Source organism: Eupeodes corollae, chromosome 1 (genome assembly GCF_945859685.1).
Source record: "Eupeodes corollae chromosome 1, idEupCoro1.1, whole genome shotgun sequence".
NCBI classification, from domain to species: Eukaryota; Metazoa; Arthropoda; class Insecta; order Diptera; family Syrphidae; genus Eupeodes; species Eupeodes corollae.
In genome coordinates this window covers 172936470-172962224 of record NC_079147.1, presented here as the reverse complement: position 1 = coordinate 172962224, position 25755 = coordinate 172936470, and the positions used below count along the sequence as shown (strand labels likewise).

At 32.4% G+C, this 25755-nt stretch overlaps 2 protein-coding genes across 5 annotated transcripts in view; one reads left to right on the top strand and one right to left on the bottom strand.

Annotated features, from left to right (window-relative positions):
- The window catches only part of LOC129953996 (lysosomal alpha-mannosidase-like), a 424309-nt gene that overhangs the window by 170679 nt on the left and 227875 nt on the right, over positions 1-25755 (top strand). The gene's annotated exons all lie outside the window — the stretch shown is intronic.
- On the bottom strand, positions 3754-20068 carry LOC129953992 (uncharacterized). Of its 4 annotated transcripts, none has more exons than XM_056067569.1 (9): positions 19375-19464; positions 17483-17764; positions 16508-17340; positions 15743-15970; positions 15009-15482; positions 13143-14937; positions 6360-7265; positions 3974-6305; positions 3754-3903 (listed from the first exon to the last, which is right to left on the bottom strand). In XM_056067569.1, exons 1-8 carry the CDS (start codon positions 19382-19384, stop codon positions 4003-4005), a joined length of 6831 nt encoding a protein of 2276 aa, XP_055923544.1. In that variant the 5' UTR covers positions 19385-19464; the 3' UTR covers positions 3754-3903; positions 3974-4002. The 4 variants fall into 4 exon arrangements, with proteins under 4 accessions (XP_055923544.1, XP_055923546.1, XP_055923545.1 ...); XM_056067571.1 differs by having other exon boundaries at positions 4489-6305; positions 19375-19463; XM_056067570.1 differs by lacking the exons at positions 3754-3903; positions 19375-19464 and adding an exon at positions 19931-20068 and having other exon boundaries at positions 3911-6305.

The window sequence follows — 25755 nt, the reverse complement described above, 5'->3', positions numbered from 1 at the left end:
TACGTGTTCTGAATCTTTTATATCTTCAGATAAATTATTTTCCAACCTAGTTCTTCTAATATGAAATTAAAATAAAGCTATCCAAAGGAAAAAGCTTTGAAGGAACTAATTAAATACAGAAACAATTATTTTCGTTAAGTATGCTTACAAGTCTTTTTCATTTCCGGGATGAGTTGTGTCTTGGAATGAAACTAGCTTACCAACAAAAAATGGTGTGTAATCGATAAGTTCAAGTATTTCATATTTTTATTATAATAAAAAGTTTCAACAAATTATAAATTTCTTGTCTACGGAAAATTCTCTTTGTTTTGACACCTAATTTGTTAAAATTAGTTCCGTATGAGAGCCGAAAAAGGGAGACATGCTAACGAAAAATATATATGATGATTATTCGTCCAGACTAAATTTCTATTTAATCACAAAACAACTGCATAACAAAAATATTTTTAAGAAAAAATGGAAAACTTGTTTGAATAAAAGAATTAATTTAAATAAAACCAGCCTAACGATTTTCAAACAAAAAAATTGAAAAATGGAGGTTTTTTGCCAAATCAAATGGCATTTATATTCTTGAAGACAAACTTATTTTACAGGTATATTTTTAAGTCTTATATAAAGGAACTAGTTCGAGCGATCCAGTTGTGCATTTCATTTATGTTATAAGAACGTAAAGGAAATGTTAATGCTCAGAGAAACTACCATCTAAACGCGTTGTAAGACCTACGGGAATTTTAGTGAATCCCACAAGTACACCTCTCTTCACTGTTTCTGTTTCTGGTTCCATTTCTCAGCTGAACATTGAACCGTTAAGGATTTTGGTGTTTCCTTCGTTTCATTTTGCTTGTGATTTGTGGTGTGTGAAACTACTTTCGAAGTTAAAAAAATGTAAGGCGATAGTACCTAGCAAAAAAGCAAATGGGTATCAACAAACACAAAAAGGAATAAATTAGATTCGCCAATATTTTGCCATCCTATGTTTATATGAGACAGCACCAACCACTACACCCTCTCACAACAAGGTTATTTCAGAAGTGCGTTTACTTTTAGTCAGTGGTGTCAATTTCAGAACTAGTACTCGCCTATTCGGCTAACAAATGTTGAATGGATAAATTCAAAATGTTTAACGATGAAAGATGTTTCTATGAAGTTAAGATGCAAGATTTTGAAGGAGCGATCCTAACCATGTTTAATTAGTTCTGCTTGCTAATTAGACTTCAGCTTAAACCATTCATTAAAAATAATTCAATATCCGAAAGAAAACAAAAACTCTGATTATGTTCTAATTGGTACTTTAAATCTCGAAGACCTAATGTAATAAAAAAGCTATTGACTTCTGAATAGCTTTTTTAAAACCTCTTCACATTTAATTCTTATAAAAAGAAAAAAATTTAAGGGCTTATAAAAGTTTTTTTTCTGAAGGTTAATAATAAAAAAGAATTTTTCAAAACCTTTTTCAAAAAACCGTTGTACAGACGTACGCGGACTCAAGCCAAATGCTGTAACGACTAAAAAAATTGAATCCAGGCCTATAATGTGAGACAGAAACGATCGATTAACAAAGTGATCGTCGTTTTCATGATACCTGCATCGTTTCTATGTATGTATGTTCATCCCTTGCGCTGCACAATTGTTCCAGTTATCATTAGATTTCGATAGATTTGAAATTGTAGAAAATATATTACCAAATTTCAAATCAGTTCTTGTGTTTAAGAATTTTATAATAACAAGAACAGTAAAGACGAACAATTTACAAGTACAGCAATTCTTTATAATTACAGCTTAGCTACATCACAACTTAAATCTGTGATAATTTGGAAGCTTTGATTGAATAGAAAAAATGTTTAAAGAGTTTCCTTTAAATGATAAATAATAATTAATCTACAAATTGTATTCTGAACTTCGTCTTTTATGAATATTATTTAAATAAATTTCTTCGATTCAATAAAAAAATATCGTTGAAAAGTAGCTTGCATCGAAAAAGACGATATTTTTTTAATTGGAATCGTGTTATTACTTTTAAATTTGTAATAATTTTAAATGTAGTATTTGGTATCCTACTTATTTTTAAATTATTGAATCAATTAAATTTATTTAAAAGTCTTTCTATTAATTTCGACAGTCTTATTTGTTATTCCGCAAGATGTTACATATATCTTTTTATATATTTTTTTTTTCAAATGTATTAATGTAGTATATTACCCCTGAACTACTTGAGGTTTAAAATATAAGGGTTGAGAGTATCTTTAACGCATTCTTTCTCATTCTAAACTATAATAATCTTTCTTTATCATAATTTATGGTTATGCTTAAGACTTTTACACATCTCGGCTCCACTGCCCTATTAAAATGAAGTCACATCTTTCAGCTTATGCCCTAGGGTTTAAGTTACTTTTATATATGAAAAAATAACAAGAACAAAAATAGTAAAAACAATAAAAAAAATTGAAATAAAATTTGCGACACACACCACATCCGAAAACCCAAACCCGACCCAACATACAACCCTCAAATAATATAGAAAGTTAACCAACACCAGACTAGCAGAGCTGTTGCTGGTCTTTTACGTAGTTTGTGATGATGCCATTCCAGGAACAGAACCAGGAGCTTGTTGCTCCTGCATTTCTGCGGCACCAGTAATCCAAAAATAATAACAGCAGCAACAGTAAAAAGTGGGAAGGAAAAATAAGTTCTGGGCCTCATCTGTTTTATAACCATTGGGGGATATAAAGGGATCAAATTCTCATTTGATATTCGTTGCTTCTGTTCTTCGGTGTTTTCATTACAGTTACCGTTGTTGTTGTTGTTGTCGTTCTCGTTGTCCTTGTCGTCCTTTGTATATCGGTTATAGTTAGAACAGAAGCTGATAGAGGACATTGCCTTTTAGCAAACAACGAACGTTAGCAATAGTTGTTACAGGGAAGCCACAAACAACCTGAATGGTTACATTTAGACTCTTAAGAGAGGTAATGTCACTGCTGTGCGGTTTTGGTTTCGAGGATTTTTTTGTTGTCATCCTTAAATGTTCAGTTGGGGGTAGATGGTGGCATTGTGGGGTTTGTCACCGTTTTGCTACTCTGCGGGTGCGAATTGAAACGGATACAAATAGGCGAACATTTCCACTCAATGGCATATTTCTGGTATGGTATACAAAATCTTCTGACAAATGTAATGATTCTGATGTTTTTCAAAAGTTAAGGCAAATAACACACAATGTTACATTCAATATATATGTATATATGATGGGGAGGGCGGAACTATATGAGTTTGAGAGGAAAATAAGCGTTTTTTTGGTTTTATATACAGGGAGTCCTTTCATTCGTGGGCATTGTTTCAATCGACTTTCTTTTTTATATCTATCAGACGGTAATATTAATACTAGACTCTCCGCTTTAATTAATAATGTATCAAGGGGATCCGACCTGCGGGATTATTTCAGTATAAGTGAATCTCCAGATGTATGTTTCATCTATGAAGCGTGTTTACGCGTTCCTAAAGATGAAATAATTTATTATTGTGGAAAGAGTGCATAGAATTTGAGAGAATCCATTTTGCAATGCAAAGAATGTTCTTTAACAAGACGCAGTTGCATCTAAAGAACTCATGTTGCCTTATTTAAACCTTTCTTGCAAGGTGAAAAATGTTGTAGGAAAATTATGAATTTCAAATAGCACATTTAACCGTTAAGAATTATTTAACGTACAAACATGTTTCCGAAGGACGTAATTATATTTTTTTGAACACAAATTATTTTTCAATTTAAATAAAAAACAATTTATTTTTTGTATAACAGTTAACAAGTTTTAAAATAATGTGTACATTCAATTTACAATATAAATTAGAAATTAAAATATTATTAAAGTCAGGTCTCCAAAACAGCAAATACATTCAAAAAATGCATTATGACTGAAAGAAATAAGAATATCATATTAAAAAAAACTTAGGTATTTTTATGTATTAAAAAGTGTCTGTTTACAAGGTTTATTCGGCCCGGATAAGTTTATTTCACGACATGGTTTTTTTTTCTCGAAGATCCTCTTTGAGGAAGTTCATTTTAGTTAATATATTTTGATTAATTCCTTTCATTAGACATTGAAAAGGTTTTCTATATACAGGAATAGTTTTCTCACAAATTGTAAAAGGATTATAACAATCATTAATAATCTTAACATCAACTACCTGAGTTGATGAGCTAAAAAGTTGTCCCAGTATTTTATGCAATGAAGTAGATTTTTTTTTATTTTTTAAAGTTCTGCGCTTATATTCAAAGCGGTCGATTTCTCTTAAAATTCTATGTATATCAGACCATATTTCTTGTGGAAAATTGAATATCTGCTTGGCTGATTCATCACATGCGGTCATTGAGCGTTTATTGACGCTAAATCTTACTTCAATTGCCATTTCATATTGGCTTTTCCACTGGAGATTCACTTGCCAGACTTTCCGAGCCGTAACTCCTTCAGACAAAGTTATTGGTGCTAAATTGATTACCTTGCTTGTGGCTGGCGGTGGTGTTTGTGTAAGTGTTGGTGTTGGAACCTGTGGAGAAGGTTGCTCAATTTGCTGTTCAAGTAAATCAAGATGATGAGTGATACAAGCGTTATCCAGATTTCTTAGTAGTTCGGAGTTTTCGAAGTAAGTACAGTCAGTGCCAAGTATTTGAGATACAGTTGCTGTGGCAGTTTGCTGGGAGGCATCTTCAATAAGGTAATCACATTCCTCAATGCTCAAAAGGCTATGGGGTTTGCTTATAATTGCCTTATTACATGGTTTCAAAGGAATCGAAGAAAAAGCATGTGTTTTTTGCTGAACAAAATCGGAAGGCTTTGAGTATTTCTTATGTGCTGTATTCTTTTTTAAAATCGAAGGAATTTTTAACTTTGTCTTATCCCCCTTCTCCTTAAGAAGTTTATTTGAGTGTTTATCATGTAAAGAACTATCTTGAACAATCAGTTCTTCTGCTGCCATTAAAGGTTTAGTTGATTTTGTCAGTTCTTCTTGAAGCATTGCAACGGAACTTTCTATATGCTCAGGTATTGTGAGATCTACATTTATTTTTAGCGAAAACCTATCTTGGAGTGAATTATTTGTAGTTAGGTCAGTGTTTTTACAAACGGACGAAACAATACTAAGAAATTGTTTTTCTACCATCATCTTTGGTACTTCAACGTAATCTTCATTGGTGGCTTGTATATTTTGAATGGCGCCAAAGGGAATGAATCCCTTCAAAGTAATTGTTTTGGATTTTGAAATTATTGTAGGTTCAGCTTTATTTGTATTATTTTCTTTTGTTTCGTTTGTTTGTTTTTCCGATAATCGTTGTGATTTTGACTTGAGGGAATTTAAACACACTTCGCCAACATTAGAAGTTTGTTTAGAAAAGTCAGAATGATAAACTTCGGAGGGCTGCGAAAAACTAGAAGTCATTGTGAAAATGTTGACCGGTTGTAATTGCTCGGAAAGTGTTCTGCAGCGCTTATTGGTATTAACGTTCTTCTTAATTTTCAGTACCTGTTCTACAGCTTCTTGCAATTTTTTTGAACGTTGAGTTACGCTGCATGTATTTGTTTCAAGGGATTTAGAATCGGGAACATAAGTGGTTACATTTTCGTCACTAATATTGATATTTGTAGATATTTGTGTGTTACCCTCATCTAAGTCGATGCGTGGGTTCGAGCTTAAGTTGATATTTTTCTCAATATCGTGTGAATTTGATTGAATATTTGTTTGGATTACAGAACTTCTTGGCGATATATCATTTAAAGTTGTCTCTTTGTCACTTAAAACTTTGTTAATAGACTCAATATGCTTTGAAATTTTTCTTTTTGTTACAAAATCTGTTTTTTCAATAGATCTTACATTAACATTTAGTTGATTTTGATTGCATTGAATGTCTGGACTTTCTGAGCTATTTTCAAGTGATATTTCTAAATTAATGTTTTCAAGAACAGATTCAATATTGACAGAATTATTGTTATTGACAACGGTAGTATTCGCAGTTGTATTAGAAGATAAATTCGGCTTTTTTAGAATGTCCAGGCTTAAAGCTTCGCATTCATTCAATCTAATTAATTCACTACTTTGAGAGGCTTCAACTTGTTCTCGCGCAGTATTGTTAGAGGGATCACCGGTTTGATTCATCTTATTGTTTTGATTGTTAGTAACATCCTCGGTAGTCATCTCAGCTACAAGAGGTAATTCAACTTCTTCATCTGTACTTTCTTCCAGAAGTTCAACATCACTTGATTTACTCAAAGAATCCTCTGCTAAGGTACCATCGGGTTGTTCTCCATCTTGCTCATTAATGCCTGAAAATTGTTCAAATAAATATGCAATAGTTAGAGACTTATTGTAACCTTTACCTGTGTAATCGTGTTGAGGTTTTGATTTTTCCTCAACATTGATCTTTGATGGAGATAATCCTTGCGGCATGTTGCGTTTTAAACATTTGTCGGGTATATTATTTTGGTCATTAAGTTCTTGTTGCTCTAAATTCGCACATCTTTTATTAGTTTCACTCCCACTTTCGCGTGTATGACCCACCAGAAGTGCACTATTTGCTGGAGTATTACCCACAAAAGAATGTTTGTTAGCTTTTTCCGCATGCTTAGAACTTTCTTCTAACACTTGGGAGTGTTCCTTTTGCTTTTGATTTGGAAATTTATTACAACTGATTTGCGAAAATTCAATATCTGATGGAATATTTTGTGGTGCTATTGAAACAAAGCTCGTTTCTGACAACAGCATATCATCTTTACACATGTTAGAAACGGACTTATTGATAAAATGACTTTGTTTATGATCATATTGTTTTTTGCAATTCATGCTTTGAGCTGTGTCCGCCAAAACAGACCCGATTAGATATGTTGTCTTGTCATGTGGTGTCTGGATTACTTGACAATTAGAAGAGTTGCAATCTGAACTTTGTATTGTTATCCCAGGATACTTTTTACTTACTTTTCGAGAAGGTACATTTGTTGACTGATTGCTGAGTTGATTTAAATCCGATTGGCTTTGTGTTAAATCAAAATTCGACGGAAATTGTTGTGCCTGCGCAAAACTTTCCAAATATATGGAAGATGTTGCATGAGATATGGTTGTATGCACAGTTGTCATTGGAAAAGATTCATTATTAGAAGAATTACACAAAAGCGCTTCTAATAGCTCTGGTGCTGTTTCCTCATCATCAATAACCATTGCTTCTGATTTGGGCATTTCAACGATTTCAACATCATCACAATATTCGCTGAATTGCTCAGAGAAGCTTTCTAAAATTGAAAATAAAATGTAGAAATTTTAGATTATATTAAAATCAAATATTCCAGTACAGGTCGAAATGAAAACAAAATACATATGTGTGTATAATATCCTTTATAATATAAATTTGAACAAAAGTTATACACAAAATATATCTTTGCCCATAAGGCAGAACCGCTAAAGTCGACTTAAGATAAAATTGAGTTTTTCATATCATTAGTTTCAGAGCGTACGTATCTATTTTGTAAACTTTGTTTGCATTTGTATCATACAAAATTTAGCCACAATTTAACAAAAACAGTTTTGTACAACTAAACTCAAACAAAACTGGAAAAAGCCCCGACATATTATCTAAAGTTGACTTAAGATTTAAAAATGTTCGATTTAACTTAAGTTAAGTTATTTTTATCGCGAGAAAATTGTGGATTTTGGTCTATTTTTGTGTTTAGGAAAACCCGCTTAAGTCGAGTTTAGTTCTTCTTCCTCAATGAAATTGTTGTATTTTTTAAATTTCTATTTGGGGAAAAACAACTTAACTTAGCTTTAGTTGTTATTCTCCGAGATATAAATAAATCTGTCGTGTCTTAAGTTGAGTTTAGTCATTATTCCACAAGGAAGTTTTGATCATGAAAAATCTTAATTCGACTTTAGTCCTTTTTCCATGGCAAAGAGTCAGTTTATAAAAATCTAATGTAGTGTTTGGTTGTTTTTGCGCGACCAAATCAAAAACAAGTTAGTGCTTAAGTAAATTTTAGTTATTTTTGCACGAAGGTAAGAAAATAATAAATAGTTTTGTCATAACTCGACTTTAGATTTTAGGCACGGTCGATATTTCCTTTTTTAGATTTTTCAAGTGTTTTGAATTTAAAGTGTAATTAAAAGTCTGGTTATGTGTAGACTGAGTGTCCGTTGGCGTCTTGCAGTTTTTTTCTCTTGTGTGTGTACCAGTGTTACTCTGTCTCTCTATATTCGTGTTGCATGTCTGTGTGATCTCTACTAAAGTGGGTATCTGTCTGTCTGACTTTCCATGTCACCTGTGCGCACCTGCACCTTTCTAACTTATATAATTAACGTGAGGGATATTTTTTGCTTGCCTGTCTTTCTTTCTAGCAATGTGTCGATCTGTATTTCAGTATGTGGTGATATGTCTGATTCCAATGCCTTATTTGTTTTGAATCTGCTTATGCCGATGTTAGTTTGAAGAATATTTTTTTATGATTTATAGAAACATCGAATCGATCATATAATTTTGTAATGCAGAGAAGTTCTACACCAGAAAATAATATAGTTAGTGGTAAGCAAAAAAAAAGGTGTATAAGGCAAAAAGTTAAACGAATATTTTCTTTATGATTGCCAAGAGCATATAATTCTTGAAGCCTGCACGTCTACACATCCTGTTATATCTCTTAATGAACATAATAATAAAATATCATTTAAAGAATGGCCACAGAAATATTCATCATATGATAATTGAAATGAAACAATTGAATCAGATTATTATTTTCAATCAATTACATACAACGAATTCAAACAAAATCTTCAATGAATGGATTTGACATCGATAAGTGATGTTTTTTGACAATACAAATCCTTTTTATTCAAAAGTTAGTATTTCATTATTATACTCGAAGATCAACATTTGGCAAACAGTTAGCAACAAAGACAAGGAAAATGTCTCTATTAACTGCGATGATCTTCCCGAATGGGAAGTGATACATCCCAAAAATATATTCTTATAAGTCTAGCAACAATGCACCGCATGTATAAAGAATAAGTAGCTAGCCCTTTGGACATGACCAAATATGATGAAATATTCCAAACTATGAATCTTAAGTTTAAAGCCCCTAAATTAGACACCTGTTCAAATTGTGATACATTTATGTCTAAAATTAAAGTTGCTCAAGACGATGAAGAGAAAAAGATATTATTTGAGCAAAAAAACTTACATCTTCTAAAAGCAGAACAAGATTGGTAAGGAAAACGCGAAAGCTTTTGCTTTTGTCTGCCAACGCCTTATCTAAGAAACTCCGTACATTTTAAAAAAGGCATCTATAGACTTTTAATCTTACGGTATATGGGTATATGATTTAGAGACTAATTTTTCTGGCTGCTATACGTGGCACAAAGGTATTGCGCGCAGGGGTGGGAATAAGATTTCTTCCTGCCTTTTTAAACTCCTTAGGTCGACCACCAAGTGATCGTAAAATTACATTTTACAGCGATTCATCTTCTGGCTAAAATACAAAAACACGTTCGTTCTCTTTTTTTTAAAAGAAAATTTATCAATTTAATATATTGATCACAAGTTCTTAGAGTCTGGCCATACTCATATGGAATGCGATACTTGGCATGCCCTAATTGAAAGGAAAAAGAAAAGGTTAATGTTGAAATTAGTGTCCCTAGATAACAAAAAAAGGATCTTATTTAGAAGGAGACCAATTTGTTTGAAGCACAGTGAGGTGGATTCGATACACTAGTGACAGTAAACAAATATTTTATAAAACGACATTGAATCCAGAAGAACCATTCAAAATATTATCATTGGCAACAAAAAGGATCTTCTACTTTTTCTTCTACAGATGTCTCATCCCTGCAGGAAAAAATGAAACATTTTTTCCCTTAAGGTTGGAAAGAAGTAGAAAAAGAACTTAACAGTTTGGGCTCACCAACATAATCTATTTCTGAATGGAAAAAAGAAATGATAAGTATGGCTTGATAAAAAAAATACGTGAGGATAAAAATGTCTGAAAACAAGAGAAAAAAAAAGCAACCGGTGGAGGCCCAAACAAGAAGTATAAATTCAGTGCGTTGGAGGAAACGATACGAATTTGTGCCTTAGTAGAATCAGTGGAAGGATGCTCAAATGCTTTAACTTTTGGCCTCCCTCAGAGAAAGACAGACGGTAATCGAAAGCAAATCGCCGATAGTGAAAATTGTCCAAATTCATCATCAGTCAGCCGTTCTGTTGCAGTGTTAAACGAAAAATCCTTCGACGAGAATGTTATGTTTGCTATGATCATGAATGCAACTGAACCGGAGGAGCAGAACGTTGAAACGAATGATTCCCAGATGAAAAGAACTTCAATTCCTCATCCTTCAAAAAAGCCACAAAATGGCATAACTGTGACGTTGCTTTGGAACGAGAAATTGAAATCTATATATTTTTTCTGTTTTGTCTTTCTAATGGATTTGAATGATCTCTTAAGTTTCGCCTTATCGATCTTTGTTCACTTCGTTGGTCTCGTTGTATTTCATTGATTAATAATAAAAAAAAAGGATTCCTGATACATAGTAGGAACTCGTTCCCGGGAAGGGAAAAATTCCTAATGAAAAATATTTCCCAAGAAATTAATAGATATATTTATATAGTTTTATATTTTGTATTCCACAATCACTAAAGTTGATATTGAATTGCCTTTCAAATTAACATGTTAATTTTAAATCATGCACATGTTGCCGCTTTTCTTCAGTTGTATATATCGATTAAATTTAATATCCTGCTGGTCAACATCCTAAAATTATGTAATAAAATTTGGAGAACACAACCGTGTGTCAACAGATAATTACAGTCTTCAACGTAATGAAAAAGGACGGAAGTTTGGCTACGAAATTAATATAGCTATCTAGTTGTTCACTTTTGTGAAGCAAAACTTCTTTTCTGGGTTGTACTTTATTTAAACATAAAACATGCTAGAAAATCACATGGGTGCATCCGGAGAGTCAAAACTATAATCAAATCGATCATATTACGGATTCACCAACGACTTTAATTTGTGATATCCGAAGTACATATGAGTAATATCGATGTGGAGGATGACCACTATTAGTTTATTTTGAGTTTACAGCTAAGTACCATTGATGTACAAAGACAATAACATGTTACAGCAAGAAGTTTGAAATAACAAGTACTAGTGGAGCTGAAACTTTGGCCACACAAACGTTGTAAATCGTTCAAGTTGCAAATAAATGCCAAGTTAGATGATGAAAGACTGAACTGTCTGTAAGTTTGAACGGTCTCGCAGATCACTTGGAAAAGTATCAAAAAAAAATTGTCCTAACAAAATAAACGTAAATCGTCTTGATTGCTTATAATCAATTAAAGACGAGATACAAAGATGGAAGGATAGTTTGTGTGAACTGTTAAATGAAGATACAGCTGAGAGTAGTGCTTAATTCCACCAGTATATTGACATTAAAACTCTTCAGTAGCGGAAATCAAAAATCTCGATTAATCTTCTCAAAAACAATCAAGTACCTGGACTTAATGGCATACTAGCTGAACTTCTAAAGGCTGATCCCATAACAACTTCGGCCGCTTGTACAAGCTCTGTTGAAAAAACCGTCTATCCCAGGGATTGGAAGCATACAGTTTTAAGCTGACAAAAAAGATGACCTTAAGAATTGCAACAATTGGCATGCTATAACACTTTTATCAGTTTGTTTCCAAACTCATATTCGAATAGATTAAAGTCAGAGTTGAGTCTACACACAAGAGACATTAATATCATCTCATCTAAGAGTAGTCTGCGGAATTTCAATCACCGCTTTTTCTCATGTTTGTGGATTTTGAGAAGGCCTATGGCCGAGTCAACTATAAATGTATTTGGAGATCGCTTCTTGGAGATGAACTCTCCCAATAATTGTTGCCGATATTAAAAATTCCTAAAAATATGTCAGCAGCTATCCGAATATTTTAAAGGCGATCCTTTTATCGCCAATCCTTTTTCTGCTGACGATTGACGATGTTTAGACAGTGCCGGTATAGCGGAAAGACGGGACATTAAAAGGACCACTTTTAAAAGGCATAGTCTTTAAAACTATTTTGGTCCTTAATGCCTCCTGGCAAATAACATCAATGGAATAAACTTCAGGTGATTGAATAGACATATTAAGCATAAATAGCAAACAAGCAAAACGAATGCGATGAAGAGGTCGTACCTGCTCCTCCCTCTTCTCAAACTGCTTAGCACGACAGCAAAAAAGAACATCTTAACAAGATCTGAAACACAGAAACGAACAAGTTGCACACGAATCATAACTGTAATGTTTACTGCTAAAAGCAATCAAACAATCAATTTGAATTTGCTTGGAGAAAGCATTATAGAAAATTTTATGGTAAACGATAGCATGTGAACCAGAAACGAATTTTCCCTATAATTCAATGGCTATTATTTTTTTAAAAAGGCTTAGGTCTTTAGTAAAACTGGTCAACAAAACAATAATTAGGTAGCGCAACAGCTCGTAGGGAAACAGGGACTACAGACTAATAGATGTATAAAACAAATCTAATTAAATTAAAAAAAAACATAAAACATAACATAGTTGCAAAAAAAAACTGCATGATTACTTTTCAAAATACAAATTTTATCTTTCAGATACAGTTAAGATCCTTTAAGAATCTCGCATACTTTTCGGGAATTTTCAATACTAATGAGAGGTTTTAGTCTTTAGTTGCCTCTATAAGATGTTGTGAAAAACCTTGAATATTATGCTTTACTTAAAAATACCCTTTTCCCGAACACTATTTTAATTTTTTTCAAAGTATGTCAAAAACTTCTTTAGATGACAGTTTCGTTTAAACCTTATGTGCCAGAAACCTGTCGTTATACATTGATTTCAAACTGAGGCCACCAAAAACCTTATTAAAAGCATAATTTGATTGTTAGTTACAAAATCTTTTTCTTTTAAAACTATGTAAACCAGATTCATATATTTTGAAACATTATTTTCGTTATAACGGAATACAAGTTCTGTTTTAATGGGTTCGTCGTAAATTATACCGTTAAAGACTTACCGATCTTGCTACAAATTCAATAGATGTTGCAGTTCACACAACCGCATGACATTCATAGGGATACGCTTAGAAAATATTTTCCAAATTTACTCACCTCGCTTGACAACAATTTTGACGTTTCTCCTGGGATCACCTGAAACTGTTGAATTCAAGTCACTTTCTATGTTCTCCACTTTGCTTTTTGAATTGTTTGTTTTGTTTCCATTTTGGTTAAAGTCTTCTTGATTTGCAACCGATTGGTGGAAATACACCGACTGACTGCTAGTATTTCGATCTGATTGCATTGATTGTACATTTTCACCTTGATTAGTTTCAGATAAGTTTGGTGCAACATCACAGACATCTATTAATGGGTCAATTGATTGGGCTTTTGAAACTGAAATTTGAATTTTCTCATCGAAAACAGTTTTCTTTAATGAATGTACTGTGTCACTGTGGGAAGCTGGCATCGATAATGGTGCTGATTTTTTTGTTCTATTATTATTAGGTAATATAGGTAATATAGCGGTTTCTATGTTCGAAGTATTTGTAGTCGTTTTTTCTGACACTTTGTTAGAACCCAAACTTTCAGCACCTAATAATGATTGTTTTGAAACATTTAGTTCATTATTATGAGCAACTTGACTATCGGATGTTTCTAGATTGCCTGCTAAAACAATTTCACCCGACAATAATAACTTTTCCGTAGGTAATGTATCCTTTGAATGGTTTGAATCAGTTTGGCATGATAATAAAAGGTTTTTAAGCACAATTGTTTCTTCTGAATCTACAATATTTTGCGTCGTTTTTCCCACTAATTCATCGGAATCAAAATCGTTAACTAGCGATATTGATTTCTCAGAAGTATCTAGTTCATCATTATGAGCTTGTTCCGGTACTTTTGCTTCTCTTGAATTTGTACTATTTTTCATTATTATTTCACTTTTTTCAGATGAAAAACTTACATCCAATATTATGATATCTGTTTCATCTTCACTTGCAACAGTTTCGCCAAAAGGATCTTTACTTTGAGTAGCTTCATTTATGTTAATGGAGTAATTATACTGTTCTGTATGGAAATCATTATTTGATTCACAAGGCACATAAACAGACTCATGAATTTGAACTTGTGTCGAATTAGAGTCTAAACATTGCGATTGATTTTTTTCGCTTGAATGGAAAATATTGGGCGATAGTGGTATTAGGTTATCCATATTTTCAATTTTATTATTATTAGACACAGAAGATTCCAAATTTTTACTCGGTATGGTATTTAATGCTTCATTAGTTTCACTAATCATTTTAACGCTAGAACATTTTATATTCGTTTCATCGCTGCTTTCCAAAATGTTCGGTGAAGGAGTTAAGACCTTATTCACTTCAAGAGATTGAAATTTTACATTTGAAGCTTGTTTATGTGTTATTATCGGCTGTTTTGCAACAGAATCGACGCAATTGGCAATATCTCCCCTTATTGTTCCCTCAGAATGTGACACATCTTTTTTATAATCATTAGATAGCTGTGTTGGAATGTGTGTCAATATTTGATTTAGTTCCTGAGTGTTCATTGGTTTGAGGAGTTGACTTGTAAGCTTTGGCGAATGTTTCTCATCACCACCAAAAACATGACTAACTTGCATTTCTAAGTCGTCTTCATCACTTTTGGATGACTGCTTCCTTCGAGATTTCGGGCCACATCTAGAAGGCTTCTTCGGCTTAGCTCGATGCACTTTTGTCGAGCCTTTAGAAAGTTGTTCCAGTTCACATTGTTTGTTGCTTGAAATTTGTCTTGTCACATTATTATTACAGCCGCTACCATCCAAAATTTGCAAACATAGTAAATCATTTGACATTGACATAGAAGGTTCAGTGAACAATTCTATGGACATTTCCTGGCTACTTCCAGCCTCCTAAAAAAATTATTACATATATTTAATTACATATTTTATTTTATATTTAGGTTTTAGGTGTTAAGGCTTACCTCATTTTTATCAACAAATTTCAATCCTTCGGTCCATATTCCTTTGCAACAACATTTTTCATATTCCTTTTTACATAGATTCAACAGTTCCTTATAAGATTCAGGTGGTCGGTCAGAATTTAAACTTATACTCTCTTTTATATTTGTTTTTTCTAGAACTTCGTCAAAAGATATAATTCTCGGTGGAATACTTTTTAATGGAATTGTTCCCTTAATTCCTTTTGAATGGAGATGTGATTGAAGTCTTGCTAATTCAATATGAACTTTAGGCCAGGATTTTTCTTTTTTTATAAATGCCATATACTGATTTTTTAAATTCTCTTCTAATTCCGTCATTGATCTTCCTAATGATGTCCAACGTGATATATGTTTTTGAATATTAATTACATTTTTGAAATCTTCGTATGTCATTTGACCAAATTCAAAAAGTATTCTTGCCTTTGATGTTTCACTCACAATAGTTGCCTCCATATTCTGGACATTCAAATGAAAAAGTCATTATTAATTTACCAACATTCGATTTTCTTATATACAAAATAATATGTTTAAAATTGTATGCTCGAGAATAAACAGATCAATTAAGCAATAAATACAAATTAAGCAATATTATCTCCAATCTGGAGGCTAAATGAGTAATGATGAAGGACTAATATTTAGCTATTTCTACTTGTTTTCCCATCAAAATCTAGATTTAAAACTTTAAAATCAAGTAACCATCAATACAAAAAACTTACTAATCTCTTTTTCATTTGTGTTTTAAAATTCAGCCAGTACTTGATGTATTTTTTAACCTTGTCTGGCTTCGTTTTTATTGTTTGTAGTTTACGCTCAAGAAATACATCCTCCATTAAGGTACGATCGCCTTTAAGGCAGCTTATGTTGTTGTCTTCCTTTTCTTCCAAGGCTTTCTGGCCATCCTTTATCCACAATTCAATTTCATTATTCGAGAAACCATTTTTGGGCTAGAAGTATTTAAAAAAGATTATAAACTTCATGAGCTACAACAAATTTCGTAACTACACATTTTTATTGTTAATCCAAAGAAAAAAGCCGTTTTTTTATTATTTTTATGAGAACACGGCACTAATTTTCTTGTATTTCTTGTGTTAGGTACCCCTAAGGGGACCTTAACCAAATTTGTCTATACTACAATCTAATTTTTGTTCTTAGAATTCCGCTAGAACAGGTATTTTAAAGCTAAAAGTTTCGAGGGTTGTCTAACACTAGCAGAAAAGTTTTGGTAAATCTTGTCGCAATTAGAAGTTCTGCTTTAAATTTAATCGTAAATGAGAAAAAGCCATCAAATGGACTACAACAATTATATTATTTTATTAAGAAACATTTTTAATTAAATTATTTTTGCGACTCGCACACATGTACCAGGATATTTTCAACTTTTTTAAAACGCATATTCAAATGGTTTCGGGATTACTGGAAAATTATTTTATTTACATTAATAAATCAAATAAAAGTGTTTTTATTTAGAATTCTTGTCTTACTCTTTCGGGGCTTATTTCCTTTAATAACTCCTTTGATAAATTATTTAATACTTTTCCATAGTCTTCAGTTCTTATTCGTTTTGGAAGTGCTGATTTTGAGGGTGAAGAATTATTTTCAATTAGCTTACTAGAATAAGGCTGTTCTTTACTATCCTCAATTGTCAAATTCACTATAGAATTGTTTGTATTTATATCACAATCATCCGAAACAAAATCATCTGAATATAGTCTCAATCTATTATTGGTCTTTGATTTCTTCTTTAGGCTGTTTTCATGCCCAAAACTTCTATAATCTCTTTTCGTTTTGTTTTGATTTGTTTCGTCTTTGGAACTTTTGGATCCAATACTACTATTAATGAACTGTGGCACATCCTGTGTTCCAATTTTCTTTATAGGAGACATTTTCAATATTTTTGTTTTTGGCTGATCAATTTCGATGTTCTCATTTGGTGTCTTAGGTATGCTTTTCCTTAATATTAAATTTTGTTTTCCATTTAAGTCTTCATCTGTATCTGAAGGAAAATAATTTGTTATTTTTGGAGATTTATTTGATGATTTTGGTTTTTTATCTAATGATATTCGTCTTTTTGGAGCTAATTTTAAAGAATTGTGTTCTTTTTTTGAACAATTCTTTTGAGTGTTGGTCTCAAGTTTTAGTTTAGTTTTTTCTTGAGTTTTGTTTTTTTCACATGGTAAAACTAAACGAGGCTTATTGAAAAATGCTGAACTTGTGGAAGGCAGGTCATTTTTGTATTTATCTTCGAGGGTAGGTGATTTGATTGGTATTTTATTTTCAGAATTATTTTCTGTTGTATCACTGTTAATATTATCACCTGAAATAAAAAAAAAATTAATGGGTTTTCTTACATGAATATAAAAGTAAATAAGCTCAGAGTTACTGCCTTGGCAGAGCTATTTCAAAATGGAAAATTTCTTCGAGTTTAGGAAGCTTTACAATTTAAAAAAATAACTCACCTTCGCTGTTATTTTTTAGTGGAAACTGTAAAAATTTAGATTTGAAACTATTTGGCATTGGTTTCAAAACTAATCCATAGTCAAGAACCGAATCTCTCAACTTAACATCATAAAATTTTTTGTACAGCACTTTACAATGTTTAAGCCTTCGTTTATAATTAATTTGGTAAATTCTTGGACCAGCTTCTTTCATTTTTCTAACTATTATTTCCTCTGCGTTTGTATGATGTAGAAATTGTTCAAATGTTATACTATTTGCCATGATTTTGGATTTAATATGATCTGAAATACAAAAAAGATGTAATTAATGAAAAACAAACTATGTAGGTTCTAGAAATCGATTTAAATCAAATTTGAAAAACTAGTGCATTTGTTTTCACAACAATTCAATTTATTTATTAATTTTATATTAGTACCCAGCAATTAAAAGTTTAAATCTGTACCTGATAACATATTTTATCAAATTTTCACCAAAAAAATATTGTATTGGTATATGTAAACTAATTTCATCTAATCATCACATTCTTTAGATGACTTTGAAAAGTTTCAGAAAAAAATAAAGATAATGTAGAGGACACCTGAAAACTTTAAATACTTTCTACAAATAATTGTAAAATAGCATCATGATATGAAGATTAACCAAATCGACCAAAACAACCATTCAAACCATTGCTAACCGAATCGAAGACTTGCCTCGTGCAGTATTCTCAACACACAAGACAAAAGCGTCATTGCGTGGAAATAAATCGAAATTCCAAAAATATGTGCAGCAAAATCGGCCCAGTCACTTCCAAGCAACTAGGAACTATAACATAGTGCTGCGAAAATGAGTCTAGAAAGCAACTTTACTTTTTATTGGTATATCAACTTAACTTAAATCACAAGGCTAACGCACCGGCAAAGTTTCGGAAATCCACCTCACTTGATATTAATACGATAGACAATGTTTAGGTTAAATTGAACCGCAGAACCTGCAAATAGGTATACTATGAAGAACAAAAACACACTCAAATACAAAATTTATCTACGAGAGGATGCATATCAAATCTATGATTTAAAGCCCGAATAACTATATTTTAATACTTTTATAAAAAGCTAGCTTATGTATAAAAAATAACAAAAAAAAAGTTTCTATAAAAGTGTATTATAACACCGCCTTTATAAATAGTTTAGAGTCCGTTCTACTATGGTCGAATCGACTTACGCTTTAAGTATTAAACTTATAAATTTGGTGTCTCTAGCGAGTCGCAGAGCGTAAATACAATTTTGAATATTGTCTCGAAGGGTTGATTTCATCTCATTGATCCTCTTTCCATAATACTGTATTGCTGGTAAGTATATATATGCATTACGAGGCAGTTCCTAATACGAAACATTTTCGGAAGATCAAACTACAGTACTAAAAGTCCCTAAAACCTTTCAATTAATAATTAAAATACAAATTTAAATACAGTTAATTTCAGCAATGACAATGTAAAATGTTCAAAATCAATCTTGCTTGTGAATTGAATCGGCTGAATGCTTCATTCAAAGGAAACAAATTACCTACTTCAAATCAAGAAGTACTTACTATGCATAACCATGGCAAATCTTATGCAGATTCTAAAAATAATGGAGAAAACCCGATACAATGTGCATCATTGAATGGATAAGTTTAGCTTCGAAAGTGCCAAGCATAACACTCGTTCTAGAATCAAAAATTCTAGAACTTGGGGAAAACTTCATCCAAAGCCGGTAAAAGATTGCTTCATGAATTTGGTTGCCAGAATTGAGTTGCAAGACGAATGCCCACAATTTGAATACGAGATCAAATGTTATGACGTGTTGTCCATTGAACGAAAATTTAACATATTTTTTCAGTGTAGAGAAAGTAAAATAAAAATAAAACAAACCTTCAAACATACTTCACAGTTCTTCCAAAACCTCTATCTGAGAACGTAAATCCAAAGGAACATTTATGCGAAGAATCTATTGGAAGCGAAGTACACAACAAACTGGCACATTCTATGACAATTTTGAACTTTTGAGCAGATATGTACATATGCCAATAATTTGAGGCGAACAAAATAATTTTTTCTTGTTAAGTACTTTTATACTGCCAACATTTAAACATTTTAATTCCTTCTGACATTAAATAAGTGCATCAACATTATTTTTTTATTTTTCTATTTCTTTTGACTGGTTTCTTTAATTCCAGTTTAGTTAAATAAAATTATTTGCAGCGAAAATATAAATTTGCAAACAGAATTGAACACCCCTCGTCAGTTTTTATCAATCCTTTCCTTTAAAACTATTATATTCTTGTTCTCAAGGAATTTATAGTGCTATTTTTTAAGGACATTCGGCTTCAATTTTTCTTGTCTCAAATTCTCGAATAGTAACAAAGTACAATGGCAAAGCAAACAAATAAAAAGCGCATTAGGGACTGGTTAAATTAAATACACTTACTTAGATTGTTCTATTGGGTTTTCTTCATAACTAACTTTGAAAATATTTAAAAACAAATATGAAATATTAAACAAAACTCCTTGATACTGTTGCTCTTTTCTCAAAATTGAAATATAAATTAATATAACGGAATACGGAAGAAAATGCTAAACAATTTTTGACGTGCGGATACAGGGATGTATTGGAGGAAGGACAAAGCCAAGTGCTGCCAAAATGTTGTTATAACTCAACTTCAAGAAAAGTTTGAGTATTTTTTTATTTCAAAAAAATCAAAGAGCTCAGATCATTTTTCAGAACTACTTTGATCGCATTATGAGCTAAGAAATAAAAAGTTTTTAGAATTGATATTGACACCGGTCTTAAAATAGTACATATTTATTGCCTATTAGAACTTCCATTACAGGCTGGAACAAGATGCATGCACTATATTCCTTCTCTTCGATTTTTTTGCATATGCTTCACTTCGTGTTTGTGTTCAGCAGAGCTAATACCTCAATATTGGACACGAAAGTGAATTCAAGTAGAGGATAGGCATAGCCACGCTTGCCAACTTGAAAAAAAAGTTTGTGTCCAAAAATTATTTAAATTCATCACGTTTTGTTAAACACATTTTCCATATTATGCAGATGACATTTATTTTTTATTACGTACAAATAAACTCACAAAATCGTTAACAAACTTAATTAAATTAGATAAACCCAAATAAAGATGACGAAATATAAAAACAAAGCGTTTCAACATGAGATCACAGCATATATGTACATAAGTTTCGATAAGTTTCGATTTTGATAATTTTTACGGCTTGTGTAATGCGTCCAATTAAGATCAACAGTTTATACTTTTAAATTAGTTATTATTTACACAAAGTTGCTTATATGAGCTCAACCGTTGTTTCCGTTAAGCCAAGTAAGTATGTTAAAAGAACGTTTTCGTTACTCAAACTCTCGATCATCTTTTTTCCTTTTCGAAAAATATGACTGAATAGAATTCAAAATGACCATTTGATCAAGTAAAAATTTGGTCACAGATGACTAATGTGGCAATTGTGTGTTGGATACACCGAGTAAGCAACGAAAGTAGAAATAACATATATCTGTCAAAGTAATGCACGTACTTAAACATCCAAAAAGTCTTAATGTAATAATGCAAGCATCACCGAATGACATTTCAAAACAAAATAGCCGATTAATGCGCATTAAATACATGTGAGGTGTAATACCCGGATATCTTAAAAATTTGATTTGGTATTCCATACAGATTCCTAAGCGCTATTATATAATTTACACCAGATAGTAGTAGTAGTAGCAGTTACTTTTTTGAGATTTCATTTTCATTACATTTCTATTATGTATAAGTATACTTATTCTATTTGCCGACTTAGAAATGGGCTGGCTACACAATTTTTAATATTTTATTTGTTTAACAGTACAAAACTGAAATATTTTAGGCTTTATATCCACTGGGATTAATTAAAAAAAAATGCGTCCACTCAACAAGACGATGCAATGAGAATTAACTTAACCTAAAAATAAATGGAAGAAGAAGAAAGAAAGAGAGATAACCATTGACATTCTATACATGGACTGTTAGTGGTGTGAATTTTCCATAAAATTTTTAATAAAAATGGTTCCACTTCAAATTAGCTAAACTAGCCCTTTCAGACCCAGTGGCAAAAAAAGGTATGAAATATTTAGCGACATCTGTTTGTATTTAGTTGAGATAAGCTTTTTCTGACATAGAAAGTAAAACAAAAAAACCAACAAACACATGCTTGGCCCCTGAACAAAATTAAAAACTGAAAATAATAATGTCCAAATTCGATGTTAATTGGCTATTGCGAAGGTTAATGTTTCGAAAACAGACAAATAGAGGGATGTAATGTCGTACTAAATTTTTGCTTTCACTGCTTAAAGGCCAACATTTTAAAATTATATTGTTCGAATAAATAATTTAAATTCAATACTTTTTGTTTATTAAATAAGAAAATGACAATTGAAATTATATTTTACATCAACATACATGTTTGAATATTCATGAATAAATTAAATTCATTATTGTAAATTCGATGTTTCATATTTTCAGTTACAAACATTAAGGGGTTAATTATGGCTACAATTGAAATCGATCCGGAAAAAAATTTTGACGATTTTTCCCTTTTATTAGAACTGAAAATTATATAATCATCCATCGGAAATCACACAAAGAATTTTTTTGAGAAAAAAAAAAGTGTAAATGCGCATTTATTTTTTTCTACAACGGGCAGAAATTCATTTCCTGAACAGCTGATACTTTATGTTCAAAAGTAAAACGTTTTCGATGGCTCCCATTTTTCGGTGAAATTGTTTTTAAGAAGTTCCTTAGCAGTAAGTAGGGCATTCACCGTTTCTACCTTGAGTGAATTTGTTTTTTAGCTTTTATAGACTTACGTCTGAAAATTTTCTTTCTGTTGTTGCACTATTATTGGGGCATTATATTTTAAATTTTGGTTTTTATTGTAAACCAAATACAAATTTCTTTTCCGTTTTATTTTGGGGAGTAGTTTTCGTCCGTGGGTAGTAGCAGTTGACATTGAAAAAAGTAAAATACTATTATAGTAGCAAGAACGAAAGCAGTGGCTGTGACTATTAAATTTTACACAATTTATCCGCATAGCCCTCTTTGCGCTAGTGTTTTGTCCGTTAAAAGTGGAACCATCGTGAAGTTGGCTACTAGCAGTCCATGTATAGTATGTCGATGGGGATAACAATAAGATGCAAACATGAGACAGAAATATATGAAACTATATGTCTGTCTCCAACACCGTTTACGTGTACTAGTGAAGAATTGAATAGATGAGGCAAGAGAATACATCCAAATTATTTTAATTTGACATTAACTAACTATTTACCAACATGTTTGTTTGATACTTTTTCTCATCAGTGTTTATGGGTTATTTCAGTTTTGTTTACAAATTATATTTAAGTTTTTATTTGATTTTTGTTTTCCATAGGAAAGATTTATCTATTTCTAGTAATCAGTAAAAGCTTTAGGATAAATTATTTTTATTTATGTTAAGTAAAATAATTTCACAACCATTTTAGGTATTCAAAAGAAAACCTATTTAAGTCTTATTTTAAAATATTACACTAGGAATTATTAATTAATTTGAAATTGAATATGCCAAAGAAAACTTAAACTTAGTACATCAATTAGAATTTAGATACCTTAGATATCTTAGAAGTACTTGTTACAATAATTTCAAAGCTTGTCAAGTAGGTATTCAAAAGAATGCCTTTTTAAGTCTTATTTTAGCAGGTAGGTACTTGTACATAGTCAGAAGAAAGCATGCCCGATGAGTGGAATCTCAGCATAGTGTGCCCGATACATAAGAAAGGAGACCCTCTAAACTGCGCCAACTACAGAGGCATCAGTCTCCTTAACATTGCGTTTAAGATCCTCTCTGCCATATTATGTGAACGTCTGAAGCCATTCGTCAACAACCTGATTGGTCCTTATCAGTGTGGCTTTACACTACGGCAGATCTTGGAAAAAACCCAGGAGCTTCAAATCGATACCCACCATCTCTTTATCGATTTTAAAGCCGCGTATGACAGCATCTATAGGGAAGAGCTCTACCGAATAATGTTTAGTTTTGGCATCCCTGTCAAACTTATTCGTTTGTGCAGAATGACGATGGAGAATGTACGCTGCTCTCTCAAGGTCGGAAAAGATCTTACCGATGCATTTGATGTCAAAAAATGTTTTATACAAAGCGATGCACTGTCATGCGACTTCTTCAACATCGTTCTGGAAAGAATTGTGCAAAACTCAACCATCAACACTAGAGGCACAATTTTCCAAAGGTCCATCCAATTATTCGGATACGCAGATGATATTGACATAATTGGAAGATCAAAGCGTGATGTCAGTGGAGTGTTTTTGAGCATTGCGACGGAAGCGAAGAAGATGGGTTTAGTGGTCAATGAGGGCAAGACCAAGTATATGCTGTCATCAAAAAAGAACACTGAACGACGACGTCTTGGACAAAACGTCACCATGGACAGCTATAACTTTGAGGTAGTTAAGGACTTTGTCTACCTTGGCACCGCTATTAATTCAGACAACGACACCAGCGCTGAAATCAAACGAAGAATAACTCTTGCAAATCGCTGCTTCTTTGGACTTAGAAAGCAATTGAGAAGTAAAGTCTTCTCTCGAGCATGTAAAATCACCATCTATAAGACACTCATCATCACGGTTCTCATTTATGGCGCTGAGGTCATGTAGAGCGAATGGACATCAACGCTCCACCCCGGAAGGTCTTCGAATCCAATCCCGAGGGACGGCGGCGCAGTAGAGGAAGACCGCGACTCAGGTGGCGCACCCAGGTGGGAGAGGACCTCAACCAACTTGGCGTGCGAAACTGGAGACAGCTAGCTAGGGACCGAGCTGGCTGGAGACGCTTGTTGGTTGAGGCCCAGGTCTGCCCCGGACTGTAGCGCCACCTTAAGTAAGTAAGTAAGTAAGTAAGGTACTTGTACAAACATTTTTGTTTGTTTTTTGTTAGGATTTCATTAATTGTTTCATATTAAACTTACTTATTTGTAATTACATAACAACATTAGGTATTAGGTCACTTAAATCTAATAGTAACTATAAATTCACAGCATATTTTGTAGGTATCTAAAAGAATCCCTTTTTCAGTTTTTGCCTTAGTAGGTTTCTAAGAAGTTTTGATAATTTTTAGATCCTTCTTGGAGAAAGTTTTAAGGTGCAAGTGTTTTATTTTTTTTATATATATTTTTTTGTTTCTTTTTTGTGTGCTGATACATTTCATTTATATTTTTTCTTTTCCTTGGGGTGTTAAGAATACTTATTAGCCTCTTTAGCTATTGATTGATCTCTTCTTATAGAAAGGAGCTAGGAATAAGTTGTCATCCTCTTGGATTTGAAGAGTAAGGTTGGAACCCTCATTCAGAATGCAAATTGGTGAATCTATCATTAATAGAGAAATCTATGTTTTCCGAAAATATGTCCCAGAGGATAGGGTTGTCATAGTGTTGGATTGCTGAAATTCTTCTTTTAGCCAGCTGGATGAGATAACTTAATAGAGGAGGAATACAAGAGGTATCATATACTGATTTGTTACTAAACCATTTCCCAGATGGCTTGCTCCATTTGGAAATGCAGTTTCTGATTATTCTTCCTTCGAACTTTTTCAGTTCGGCAGCTACGATATGTGTTATTTGATACCATAATAGAAAGCCGTAAGCCATCAGTGGGCGGATTAAGGTTTTATACATTAAGTTTCTAGTTTTGGTTTCGACGTGTTTGGAATTCAAAAGTAGTTTGAGCATTGCTGCAGATGTTTTGCTTTTAGCCAAGGCCATCCTGGTGTGGAAGTTCATTTTGAGTCTTTCGTGCAGATGTACTCCTAGGTATTTGATATTTTGCTTCAAAGGGATTGGGTTTCCTTTAATGTTAAGTCTGAGGTTTTTGCTTTCGCGCACTGCTAGATGGTGGCCTCTGCCAGAGGCATTTCTAAAGCAGATTAGTTCGCATTTGTTATAATTTAGGTGGATGCCCCATTTTTTGTAAAAAGCAATCACAGTGTTTAGATGAGAATTTAGGTTGTTGAGGGCTTCATGTGGCCGTTCATGGGAGCTGAATAGTACAGTATCGTCTGCGTACAGAAAAGATTCAGAGTTGTTGAAAGTGTTTGGAAAATCGTATAGGTAGAGATTGAAGAGAAATGGTCCAAGGATCGAACCTTGAGGGACTCCCGACAGAATTGGAATTGGTGAAGATTTTAAATTGCCAAAGTTAACGGATAGATATCTATTTAA

What these genes read in the sequence shown, in the direction of transcription:
- LOC129953992 (XM_056067569.1), bottom strand. An exon ending in CAAAATTGTTGTCAAGCGAG is followed by an intron (nt 7,266 to 13,142) that starts GTGAGTAAATTT and finishes TTTCAATTTTAG; the next exon opens with AAAGCTTCTCTGAGCAATTC. An exon ending in ACCTCAACACGATTACACAG is followed by an intron (nt 6,306 to 6,359) that starts GTAAAGGTTACA and finishes AACAATTTTCAG; the next exon opens with GCATTAATGAGCAAGATGGA.